The 13,198-nt window shown below is 44.8% G+C and overlaps 1 protein-coding gene across 3 annotated transcripts in view; it reads left to right on the forward strand.

Annotated features, from left to right (window-relative positions):
* Positions 1-13,198, forward strand: part of HCK (HCK proto-oncogene, Src family tyrosine kinase) — a 40,013-nt gene that overhangs the window by 2,470 nt on the left and 24,345 nt on the right. For all 3 annotated transcript variants that reach the window (XM_077872673.1, XM_077872670.1, XM_077872671.1), the window contains exon 2: positions 12,887-13,004. In XM_077872673.1, coding sequence (XP_077728799.1) covers positions 12,888-13,004 — 117 coding nt within the window. In that variant the 5' untranslated portion in view covers position 12,887. The remainder of the gene's footprint in view (positions 1-12,886; positions 13,005-13,198) is intronic.

A 13,198-nucleotide genomic window follows, 5' to 3' on the forward strand; every position in this document is an offset into this window, starting at 1 on the left:
TAAATAAAATCTTTTTAAAAAAGTTTTTTGGATAACAGATATTTTAGTTTACTTTTGTGTAGTCTTCTTTTCTGTGTGCTTCTTATTTAACGTAATCAGTAAACTGCTGTGGTATACAATTTTCATCCTACTTCTTTGCTTAGCCCTATATTATAAACATTTATCTATGTCATTAAAATCTCCTAGGATTTTTTTAATTGTCAATTTATTTTTTAAGTTTATTTATGTATTTAAGTAATCTTTACACCCAACGTGGGGCTCGAACTCATGACCCTGAGATCAAGAGCTGCATGATCCTCCAACTGAGCCAGCCAGGTGCCCCAAAATATCCTTGGACATTTTTTTAAAGATTTTATTTATTTATTTATTCATGAGACACACAGAGAGAGAGCCAGAGACATAGGCAGAGGGAGAAGCAGACTCCATGCAGGGAGCCCAATGTTGGACTTGATCCCAGGTCTCCAGGATTACACCCTGAGCTGCAGGCACACGCTCAACCGCTGAGCCACTCAGGTGTCCCTATCCTTGGATATTCTTAATGGCTACATATTATTCCACTGTTTGGATGCACTATAATTTAACCATGCTAGGAAAGCACTTTTATGTAGTTTTCAATTTGTAAATTTTTTTGAGTTGAAATTGGCATAGCATTATAAATGTAGCCATCTTAACAATTCAGTGGCATTTAGTACATTCACAGAGTTGTGCAACCACCACCTCTGTATGGTCCTCAAATAGTTTCATCTCGAAGCACTGATCCCATTAAAGCAATCACTCCCATTCCAGCCCAAAGTTCACCCGAGTTATAGCATGTATTGGTATTTCAGTTCTTTTTATGGCTGGATAATATTTCATTGTATGTATATACCACAATTTGCTTATGTATTCATCTGTAGATGGAAATTTGGGTTGTTTCCACCTTCTGGCTATTATGAATAGTGCCACTGTAAGCATGTGCCTACAGGTATTTGTTTGAGAACCTGTTTTCAATTTCTTAGGTATATACCTAGAAATGGAATCACTGAGTCGTACAGGAATTCCATGTTTAACTTTTTGAGGAATTGCCAGATTGTTTTGCACCATTTTACATTCCCATTAGCCATGTAGAAGGATTCCAATTTCTCCACATCTTTCCCAACGCTTGTTTTCCTTTTTTAAAAAATTACTATCATTATAGTAATCTAGTGGGTATGGGAAGCATGGACCTTTATCTCACCCCCATCAGGCTGCTCGCTGGGGGCCCTTACCCCTGAGAGTGAGGAGAAAATTGTCTGCAGCCAGATCTTGCACTTTAAACTCTTCTAGAAAGTAAGGGCAAAGACGTGTCAGTCTCCTAAACCACTGTATCATTAACACATAGTAGGTGCCTGGCACTACTAGTAGGGCCTCAGAGAATCAGGCTCTCTGCAGGAGCCTATGTCTCTGCCTCTCTGTGTGTCTCTCGTGAATAAATAAAATCTTTAAAAAAAAAAAAAGAGAGAAATCCAGATTGGTGGGGGTTCTTTTGATATTGAAAGTTGGCAACTAATTAAAAAGAATCACAACACGGAGCCAACTGAAATATACCTGTGTGTTGAAGTATCTCAGGCAAGGGAGATACTTCCTACATTCCTACATTCCAAGTTTCTCTGAGGCTCATACGACTGAGCCATCCAGGCACCCTGGATTTCTGTCTTTCAAAAAACCGAGTTGGCAATAGTGAGACTAGAGACTCTGTCTCTCATCCTCTCTGCTATTACTCATGGCAGCACTGATTAAGCCACGTAGGGCTTACCCTGTTCACTATCCCTGAGCTGTCGGTTTGCACCACCCTCCCTTGGATCACTTTCCTCATGTGGGTGTCCCTATAGGCCCCTATAGCCATTTGACTTTTCAAGTCTTTCACCCCAATTTTGCCTCCCTTTTTATCAAAAAGGAATATCAGGTCCAGAGAGGTGAGTAGCTTTCCCGAAGTTACACAGCATGTTAGTGGTACAATCTCTCTTAGCCTCCATCTTTCTAAACAACCCCTACTGTACTTTGATCCCCACCTCATTTTTCCAGTTTCCTCCATCCCAGGGCTGGGAGTTTTAGTGTACCTCCAGGGACACGGGTAATGATGCAGAAGAAACCCTTGCTCCAATATAAGATGTGCCCTTGTTCTTGGCTGGTGCCGATGGCCACACATGCTGCACCCTATGCATGTTGCTGCAATGCTCCAGATGGCAGTGCATTGGGGCCTGCATTCCTAATACTACCCTGAGACACCCACTGAAGTTCACAATGTCACCCTGAAATCCTTTGGCCTGGGAGACTTAGGTGCAGCCAAGTGCATAGGAGACCTTCCCAAACCTCTGCCAGAGCCCAGGAGCCCAGGAGACCAGCGTCTGAGTGCCCACATTGCCTCAAAGGAGCTGTAATACGTTTGGGAAATCCCCTCACTCTCTGAATCTCAGATTCCTTATCTGAAAAATGGAAATAAGGATACTACCCCCCAAGTCATGTAGTAAAAATCCTTTGATGCCAACACGGAAAAAAACGATACTCCATATTTTCTGTGGAAAATATGTATCTATGTACATATGTATCTTATGTGAGTTTCCTATGAATCTTAGTGTGAGTTTCCTTAGAAGCAGACCCTAGGAAAGGGGCCATGTGCAATTACTATTTTGTCTATTTAGGAGAGGATCCCAGAAACCCCTGGGAGGAGAGTGGGGAAGTGAGACAGAAGAGAAGGCAGTCATTAAAGGTGTGTTATCATGCCAGTCACTTCTGTGGGCACCAGGAGGTCAGTTCTGCGGGGAGCCCCGGAAGCCAGTGAGCATGCGCAGGAGGTGAGGGACCTGGGGTATTTATCCACCTGCTCCTGTCAGTCACCGGTCGAAGGCTGCTCCTGGGAGATGCTGTTTCTCTAGCACTTCCACTTGCCAAGCTCACGGGCAGAGCAGGTGCCAGTGGCCATAGAGAAATCTTTTAGGGAGGGAAATACATGTGCTGCCAGCAGGAGTGCTCTGAAACGGTAAAGCACAGAGTGATGGGGTGGCACATCGACAGATACCCCTGAGCCCAGAGGCTTGTGCGTAAATGCAGAGGCAGAGGTGGCTGTGGGGGGAAAGTGGTGGCCATGGACAGCCTGTAAAGGGAGTAATCCAAAAGTACCTTAGATTTATCTGTAACGTTTTCATTTTTAATAAGGACGATGTGCTGTTTTACCACATGATGGAAGGTAATTTTAAAAACAAAATACAGGGGGATCCCTGGGTGGCTCAGCAGTTTGGCGCCTGCCTTTGGCCTAGGGCGTGATCCTGGAGTCCCGGGACCGAGTCCCACATTGGGCTCCTGGCATGGAGCCTGCTTCTCCCTCTGCCTGTATCTCTGCCTGTTTCTCTCTGTGTCTATCATGAATAAATAAATAAAATCTTTTTAAAAAATTTAAAAAAATACATACCTCCAAAACAGAAAAGAAACTGAGACTCTGTCAACTATAAAAAAGCAGCTGTAAAAGGGTCAGAGCATGCGTTATTGTGGCTTCGAGGTTTCTATTTGTGGGGGCAGATTGGGGACAGCTGACTTTGGAGCAGGATGGGAAGTTAGAGTTAAAAGTTGCCCCCGGGGCAGGGGGGGAGGGGAATTAGCCACCATGTCCTGTCTGAAGAGGGCAACCTCCACTCAGTTCTAGTCAAGGAGGGGCTTCATTCCTCTCCAAGCAGAGATAAACAAACACGAATATCCCTTTTCAGTTTAGACAAACTTTTGTAACTGGTTTCAATGGGAAAAAACAGGGCACCCAAGAAGGAGACTTCATTCAATTATTCAAGAATTTATTGAGCACCTATTGTGTCCTCATTTTATACACTGAGATGCAGCAGTGCACAAAACAATCACTACCCTCGTGTGTCTTACATTCTCCAGGTGACAGATGATAAACAGATCCTTAGGTAATACGTTAGTGTATTAGTCTAGGTCCTTTAAGAAGAAGACTCTCATCTCAGAGATTAAATATGCAAGAAATATATTAGCAGGAATGCATGTGGGAGAAACTAGGAGAGGCTAGGAAAACCAGTAAATGGCAGGGCATGTTGGACTCCAAATGAATGGGAAGAAGGGAAGGAAGGAAAGAAAGAAGGAAGGAAGAAAGGAAAGAGGGGTAGAATTGTCTTAGTCTCCAGTGCAATTCCAAGGAAGGCTTGGCAAGGCTGTTGAGGAGCCCTTAGCCACAGCCTTCTGTCAGAGGTCCCCCTAGCATGGCCTGCCTCAGCATCCCTGACACACTCCATCATTGGCTGGGAACAGCCCATGACAATGGGACTTTAAAGCACAGCAGTTGGGGCCATTGATCCATTCCGCTCTCTGCAGAAGATGATAGGCTCATCTTCATGGCTGCCACATCAGCTGCTGGTTACAGCCATATAGAAGGCAGCTGGGAAGGGTTAGAAAGTGATGGGATTTGGGGGCGGGTGTTCCTATTCTTAATCAGGGTGATGAGACAAGGCCTCTTTGAACAAGTGAGATCAGCAAAGAGATTTGGGTGATATGAAAGAAGTTTTTTGGGTGAAGAACATTCTAGAAAGTAGCATGTGCGCTGGCCCTGAAGTGGAAACATGGTTGATGAATTGAGGAATAGCAAGAGGCTAGTGTGGCTCAAAGGAAGCATCAGGGAGAATGACAGGACTGCAAGGTTGGGGGGAGCCCAGATCCTGGAGCCTTGTCAGCCACAGAGGGGACTTGGGCTTTTATTCCAAGTAAGATGAGATCCCCAGGAGTTGTTGAGCAGAGTTGTTGGGCAGAGGAGGGGCATTACCTGATTTGTATCTTTTTTTAATTTTTTTTTTTTTACAGATTTTTATTTATTTATTCATGAGAGACAGAGAGAGACAGACAGACAGAGGGAGGAGCAGGCTCCACGCAGGGAGCCCAACGTGGGACTCGATCCCACGTCTCCAGGATCAGGCCCTGGACCAAAGGCAGCGCTAAACCGCTGAGCCACCAGGGCTGCCCTACCTGATTTATATCTTAAAAGGGTTGCTGATCTATAAGAGACAGAGTGGGGATTCAAACCCAGCTCTTTGTGACATCAAATCCCATCCTATAGTTTTCAAACCTGCCTGCCCCCTGCTTACCTTAGAGATAAAATTATCCTGAGGAGGTTCACAATTGCTCTTGAATCCAGACTTGAACAGGTGACCCAGAGGTAACAATGGACATGCTAGGAGTTTACTACATGTTTAGAACAAGTAATAAAATAAATGCATCTCAGAGCCAGCCCTCTGGCCAAGTCAGGTGAATGACCAGAGGCCCTGAGTTCCTCTTCAGCATGTTGCTCTGTCACTTGCTATTGTGTAAACCAGGGCACAATGCTCATCCTTTCTGAGGCTGCTGCTCCACCGGTGTAACAAAGGTCTCTCCAACCTCTTCCTGTTTGCAAAGTCCAAATTTTGAGCTCTTTGATAAAAAATTAGCTGAGGGTCAGAGAAGGGGAGACATGAGGAGCCGAGGTGACCCTCATGTCCACAAGGGATAATAGTCACTTGGAGGGTTAGGTGGCTCATTGAGAAAATAGGGAACCATGGGAGTGGGATCCATATGGCCTTGCACGCTTGGAAACTCTTTAGGAAGTTGTCCCTGATGGGGGCAAACTTTTCCCCACCTCATGGCTGAGCTGCTCTGAGGAGGGAAAGTTCCTCTAATTGGACAGTCTTGAGCCCTGGGCCCCTAGACGTCTGCCTTCCCTAACGTCCTGTTTGGGTTCCTCATCCTCGTTCTGCAGTTCCCCACTGCAGCCTCTGGGGCTGGCTCCAGTGGACGATGAGAGGCAAGAGAGCTGGGCTGTCGTTCTACCTGTCACTGACCATCTGGGAAACCTTTCTGCCCTGGATCTCCATGTCACCCTCTGTAAAATGGATTCCTCGTTCTGATCCTGCTGACTTCAATCAAATATGGTCAGGCCTATAGAAAGTTGAACACAGTGTATTTACTCCACAAGTGTATATGGAGGGCCAAAAACATGCCAGGCACTTTCTAGACATGGTGTCCGTGCCATCAACTTCTTGGGGTCCATATTCCATACATTCTCACCTATTCTAATAGATCTAATGCCCTCTTCTCATCCATCAAAACCTGCTATCTATGAAGTCTTTGCCATAACCATTTACACTTAAGTATGAGTTGCAACCCCTTATAAGAGTTTCCTCTGAACAGGGCAGCACTCTGAGGTTTGAGGGGGCAGAAATCCAACTTAAACTGGCCCAAGCAGAAGAGGGAGATTATTGGGAAGTCCATGAACACATCCACTTCAGGAAGGGCTGCATTCAAGGGCTTGGGAATCTGTGTTTCTCCATTTCTTGGCTCTGCTTTGCAACTCTTTTCCAGGCAAAGGCCGATGGATGACTCTCAATGTCACATGTCCACCTCTGCTTCTGTTACTGCAACTCTGATCAGCCAGACTTGGTCACAGACACCCACACACACACACCGACAACCAGAGGTTGAAGTCAGCTCTACCCCAATCCATGAGATGAGGGTAGGGGAGAGATGGTTCCCAAAGGAAGACTGGGGTGCTGTTCTCAGAAGAAGGGGTAGCAGAGACTATGCAGGAAAGAGCTATAGCTGTCCTCTTCAGAGAACTTATCATCTAACATATCACTTCATATTGGAGAAACTGAGGCCCAGAGAGAGGTTGGGACTTGCCTGAGCTCACACAGAGAGTTTGTGGCACAGGTGAAACCAGAATCCGGGGCTCCTCAGCCTCAGCCCTCACAGGCCTCTGCTTGAGCCTAAAAGCTCCTGTTAGGAGCATGGGCAGGAGGTGGAGGTGAGGGACCTGGGGTATTTAAAACCATCTTCTGCTCACTTCACAGAATGCCCAGGCAGCGCCCTGGCCTCTCCCCTTGGGGCTTCAGTCTGAGCATGTAGGAGGAGTCTCTGAGGCTCCACAGCCCGCATGGTGACCGTGGGAAGCACCCAGGGCAAGCAAACTGACATTTCTCATTGCCCTCTCATGTAACGCCTTCAGAAGCAGAGGGGGCAAGGAGCGAGTTTTCAGTTTCCAGGAGTTTGGCAGTGACCTGAGGAAGTATCTTTGCCAGGGGTCAGCAGTTCTAAGTTAGTCTGGGGCCAGCCAGGCAACTTCTGCTCTCAGAGCCTGGTTTTATTTATTTTTATTTTTTTTAAGATTTTATTTATTCATGAGAGACACAGAGAGAGAGGCAGAGACACAGGCAGAGGGAGAAGCACGCTCCATGCAGGGAGCCCCATGTGGGATTTGATCCGGGGATTCCAGGATCACGCCCTGGACTGAAGGTGGCGCTAAACCGCTGAGCCACCCTGGCTGCCCCGGAGCCTGGTTTTAAACCCCGTTAGATAAGAATCATGTGTTCAGAGGTTTTTAAAAACTTTTCACAACCATGTCACACAGGACCTCAGGCCAAGCCTAAGAAGCAAGGGCTTTCTATTTTACAGAGCAGAACATGAAACTAGGGGAAGCGACCTACCTAAGGTCACATGGCCAGTCACTGGCAGAACGAGGATCCAAACGCAAGTTATTCTGACACCCAGTTCAGCCCTTACTCCACTACATTGAAGGATCTCATATTTCGGTGTGTGTAAGAATCTCCTGAAGAATTGTTAGAAATGCAAATTCCAGGCCCTCATCCCCAGAGCCTCTGGTTCATTCGATCCAGATTATAGCCCAGGGATATCCAAGAAGCATTTGGATGTGAGCAGTAAAAATACGATTCGAACTATCTTAGACAAAATTGAGAATTTATTTGTTCATAAACTGGAAAAATCCTGAGATTGTCAAGTTTCAGACATAGCTGGATCCAGGTGTTCATACATGTCTTCAGCAATCACTCTGTCTCCATCACTCAGCTCTGCCGGCCTCTATGATGGCTTTACACTAAGACAGTCTCTTTCTTTGTGATGTCAGAATGAGTCCCAAGAGCTCTGGTTCCCCACATTTACATCAGCAATCCTTACATAAATAGAGTGCCTTTTTCCTAATTTTTTCAGTAAAAGCCCAAAGCCAGTTCTGATTGCCTCAGTTAGAATCACATACATATGTATAATTGAATTAGCCACTGTTAGTTGTCAGGGGGATGTGGAATTCTCTGGTTGGCCAGACCTGTATCAAGTTGTCAATCCCTGAAAGCAAGGGAGGGATTAGCCTCCTGAAATGCCTTGCATTGAGTGGGAAAAGGCTAGTTTTTCAAGGAAAATCCAGGTGCTGTTATCAGAAGAGGGATAGATGCTGAGGAAGCCAGAGCAAAAGGTGATGACTGCTTCTCAACTAATCACACAAATCATCTGGGCCTTGTTGAAATGCACATTCTGATTGATGGATGGAGGACTATGATTCTGCATTTTTTTTAAGATTTTATTTATTTATTTCTGAGAATACACAGAGAGGAGAGAGAGAAGCAGAGACACAGGCAGAGGGAGAAGCAGGTGCCATGCAAGGAGTCTGACATGGGACTCGATTCCGTGGCTCCAGGATCAGGCCCTGGGCTGAAGGTGGTGCTAAACCATTGAGCCACCCGATTCTGCATTTCTAACAGCTCCTGTGTGATGCTGCCGCTGGTCCTCACACTGTCACACACAGTAGCCAGGTGCTCTGTTACATTTCTAAGCTCACATTTCTAAGCTCACTAAGGCCTTGTGTCACAAGGCCTCTGCAGTCCCATCCTGCAGAGAGAGCCTTGGCTATATAACCTTTTCCCTCATCCTCTCCTCACCCCCTCCCATCCCATGGCCCACAGACCCACCCAAACAGTAGCGTCATCTATTTGGGAACCAACTTGTCAACATACTGCAGACTCAGCTGCCAAGTCATAGCTGGAGAAATTGTCCATTGTGTTCTTCAGTAACCTTTAGACAAGGAGTCACATAATGAATTCCCGTTTGAATTTAGTGTTCACAAAATATTTTTTTTTCTGTCAAAAAATTACTGTACTTCCTGGAATTACGGTCCTTGCCCATCTGTAACAGCTTCTTTGTATGCAGCTTTAGAATATCATTCTGTATGTTCAGTCTTCCCTTCTCAACTCAGTCCCTGGAGCAGAAACCACGTCCTGATGCTTTCACTTTGAACTGATGACAGACTCTGGGCATGAGTTTATTCACTAATTATGAATTATGCTCCTACTATGTGCCAGGGAGGTACTAAGCCAAGCTCTGAGGGACACAGACGTGAGTAGAACAAGCCTCTGCTCATGATGGAAATGTTCTGTATCTACACTGTTACACTCAGTAGCTTTGAGCCACAGGTGGCTATTTTTTAAAAATTTAGATTCAATTAATTAACATATAATATATTATCGGTTTCAGAGGTAGAGTTCAGTGATTCATTAGTCTTATACACTATCCAGTGCTCATTACATCACGTGCCCTCCTTAATGTCCATCAGTCAGTTTACCCCCTCCCCCAACTCCCCTTCCTCACAGGTACCTATTGAGCACCTGAAACATGGCAAGTCCTAACAGAGATGTGCTATATACGTGTGTAACTTACACACTGGGATTGGAAGACTTAGTGTGCAAAAAATAAGTATAAAGTATCTCATTGATAATATTTTTTACTTTAAATAAATAAATAAATAAATAAATGTATTTTTATTTTTAAGTAGGCTCTCAACCCAACCTGGGGCTTGAACTCACGACCCCAAGATCAAGAGTCACACACGCTATTGACTGATGAGAATTTTATATTGATTACATGTTAATAATTTTTGACACGTAAGGGAAAATAAATTTATCTTAAGATTAATTCGCTTGTTTCTTTTTACCTGGAAAAATATGGCTGTAGAAAATTTTAAATTATATACATGGCTCCCATTACATTTCCAGGTCTGGTGATCACAAAAATGAGTATGTCTGAGGTCACTCTATGCCAAGCAGTAGAATAGTTCTCCTGGTTTAGGGGGACTGTTGCATTTTATGCAAATTTGAATCCTGCCAGTATGTAACTTTTAAAAAATCATTTTATTGTGCAAAAATTGATCTGATGGGAACCCCTTATTTTAAAAAGTTAACTTCTTAGGGTGCCTGGGTGGCTCAGTCAGTTAAGCATGTGACTCAGTCTCAGCTCAAGTCTTTTTTTTTTTTAATTTTTATTTATTTATGATAGTCATCACAGAGAGAGAGAGAGAGGCAGAGACATAGGCAGAGGGAGAAGCAGGCTCCATGCACTGGGAGCCTGACGTGGGATTCGATCCCCGGTCTCCAGGATCACGCCCTGGGCCAAAGACAGGCGCTAAACTGCTGCGCCACTGTGCCGCTGCTCAAGTCTTGATCTCAGGGTTCGGAGTTCAAGCCCTACATTAGACTCCAGACTTACTTAAAAAAATTTAAAAATATAAAATAAAAATAGAAAGTTAACTTCTTAAGTGTTGCCGTATCTCTAAGTTTGTGATTTGGAGGAATTACAACCTGTATCTGCTTTATCTTCCAGGGTAGGTCCACGTTTGCTAGTAAACAGAACTGGTTATGGTTAACATTTCTATAGTGCTTGCTGTGTGCCAGGAATCTTTACATTTATCAACTCATTCAGTGCTCACCACCACCCTGTGGGGTAGAAGCCCACCATCCTTTCTCAGAGGTGGCCTCGGATCATGCACGAATATGAGAACCGCTGAGACCCGATGTTCAGGACCCTGTAGCTATCTCGAATATGTAAATTGCTGGTATAAATGATACTCAGTAGGTGCTCAGAGAAGCAGAAGCACTGCCCTGCATCACACAGCAGTGTTCTTCCCAGAACACTCTTATGTAATCGAAAAATATGAAATGTAATATGATTGTATGCCATATAGAACCACACAATATGCTGTTTTATTTCCAGAACTGTAATACATATTTATCACAAGTCAAAGAGAGGTGTTTTAAATGCATATAAGTACATTATAAAGCAGTGATTAATTGTGATAATTTTTCAAATTAATGATCCAGCACTCTGGGAGCCTGAACAAGTTCTTTATTTTATTCACAACAGGCAAATGAAGCAGAAACCGCCTAAGTCTTGAAGTAGTAAATTGTTGCCAATTCCCACAAGGACAGACAAAAACATCCTTGTGAATAAAAGAATCTTTTTTAAAAAAGTAACTCCCCTAAGCCAGGAATATGGATTTTTTTTCCCCTTAAACCACAAACATGTGTTTATTTTAACAAGATAAGTATAACTGAGTTCTCACTGCTTTAGAGGAGAATTGCAATTGTGTAGAGCCAAGGAAAACAATTACTCTCTCATGTGACTGCTTATGGCTCATCTTCTCAGCAAATACATGTGGGCATTTTGAAAGAAGAAATAAAACATTTCTGCCACTTTTGCAATTAAGTTTTGACTCTGAAGTTTGACTTTTATCTTTAAATTTTGTGAACCCATCAGCAAAGTCTGTCAGATTTACTTCCAAAATGTTCCCCCAAATCTGTCCATTGCTTACCTCCTTGACAGTCACCCCCCCACCCCCACCCGGGGGCCAGGCCACCATCAGCTCATGCCTGGACTCCTGCAGTGGACAGGGTTCCCTGCCCTGCCTCCTGGAGTCCATACTCCACCCAGCAGCCATTATTTGAAATGCAAATGAATCCTATTATTCTCCTGCTTAAAACTTCCCATGGTTTCTCAACATCTTTAGAATCAAACCCAGATTCCTCACTGGCTGAAAAAGATGTGGCAATCTTATCCCAAACTGCACTCCTCTTCCCTGCCTATGATCTCCAGCCACAATGGCCTCCTTTTAGTACCTCATTCTCTCCAAGCACATTCTAGCCTCAGAGCTTTTGCACTTGCTGTTCCCTCTGCCTGTAACACTGTTCCCTCACAGTGTTACATGACTGGCTGCTTTGTACCGCTCAGGTCCCAGGTCTGACATCACCTCCTCAGAAAAGGCTTCCCCAATCACCCTGTCTAAAAAAGCCCTGCACTGTTTCCTATCACATCCTTAATTGTCCTCACACTTTTCACTGACTAAATTTATCCTGTTACATATTTGTTTACCTGTTTATTGTCTGTCTCCCATTCACCTCCAGAGTGAGCTACTTAAGGGAAAGAACTTGCCTGTCTTATTCATCGTTTAGAAGAGTGCTCAATAAATGTTTCCTTAGCAAACAAAGGAATGAATAACCAAATAAACTAATGAGAGAAAGAAGGAAGAAAGAAAAGGAGAGAGGGAGGGAGGAAAGAAACTATTATAAGGCAGTTATAAAATGATACAAGGAATATGATGCCTTGACTATTATTTAGCTAGACTCAGCCATATTATGTGATCTCATCTTGGTCATTTAATATAAAATGGTAATATATTATATAATAATAGTATAGTTTCACTATAATGTTTGCTCTGAGTCCCATGCTCTGCTAAGTATTTCCCCACCTACATGTTTTCTCATCCTTCCAATACCTCGAGAATATGTGGTATCATTACCATCTCCACTTTGCTGATGAGGAACTGAGACTGGGGAGCAGGGAGAGTGATGAATGAGGTGTTGATGGGTGGAGGGGCCAAGTGTCAGCTCAAGGTTTTCTAATCCCAGAACCTGTGGTGCCTACCACCCATGCTGCTCTAAGGCTCTGCATGCTGAATGATGATGATCCTCATGACTTATTCTCTGAATAAACTCCCCATTGCAGAGGTCCTTGGTAGCATGATCCTATGACAACTTGCCAACTCTGTGTGGGTATGTGGCAGACATGGACGTGGGGAAGCCCAACAGTGGCAAGGGCAGAGTGGGCTCTATGTGGCAAGGGTGGGACTGAATGCAGCTGGCAGGGGCAATGGGTTGGGGGGTGGGGGGGAGACAGGGTAGGGGAAAGGGAGCCAGCCTGAGGGCAGGCGGCCTGGAATCCAGCATCCAAGACTCCCCTGTATGGGGCTCGGGGCAAACCAGGCTCACTTCCCTTCTCTCTGATGCAGGATGGGGTGTATGAAGTCCAAGTTTCTCCAGGACAGAGGCAAGGTCTCAAAAACTGAGCCCAGCGCCAACTCACACAGCCCTGTGTATGTGCCAGATCCCACATCTGCAAACAAGCGGGTGAGTGGGGGAAGAAAAGGGGGGTCAGTAGCCTGAAGGACTGCCCCATGCCGTCCCAAATTGCCCTAACAGTCTCCTGTTTTCCTGAGGGTCAGCAGGGTATGTTTGGGGTGACATGGAGCTGACTCTTCACCAGCAGTGCCCTAACTCTCTGGGACAAGTCTGCACCAAGGACCTAGGGCAATGACATCACT

This window comes from Canis aureus, chromosome 26 (genome assembly GCF_053574225.1).
Source record: "Canis aureus isolate CA01 chromosome 26, VMU_Caureus_v.1.0, whole genome shotgun sequence".
NCBI lineage: Eukaryota > Metazoa > Chordata > Mammalia > Carnivora > Canidae > Canis > Canis aureus.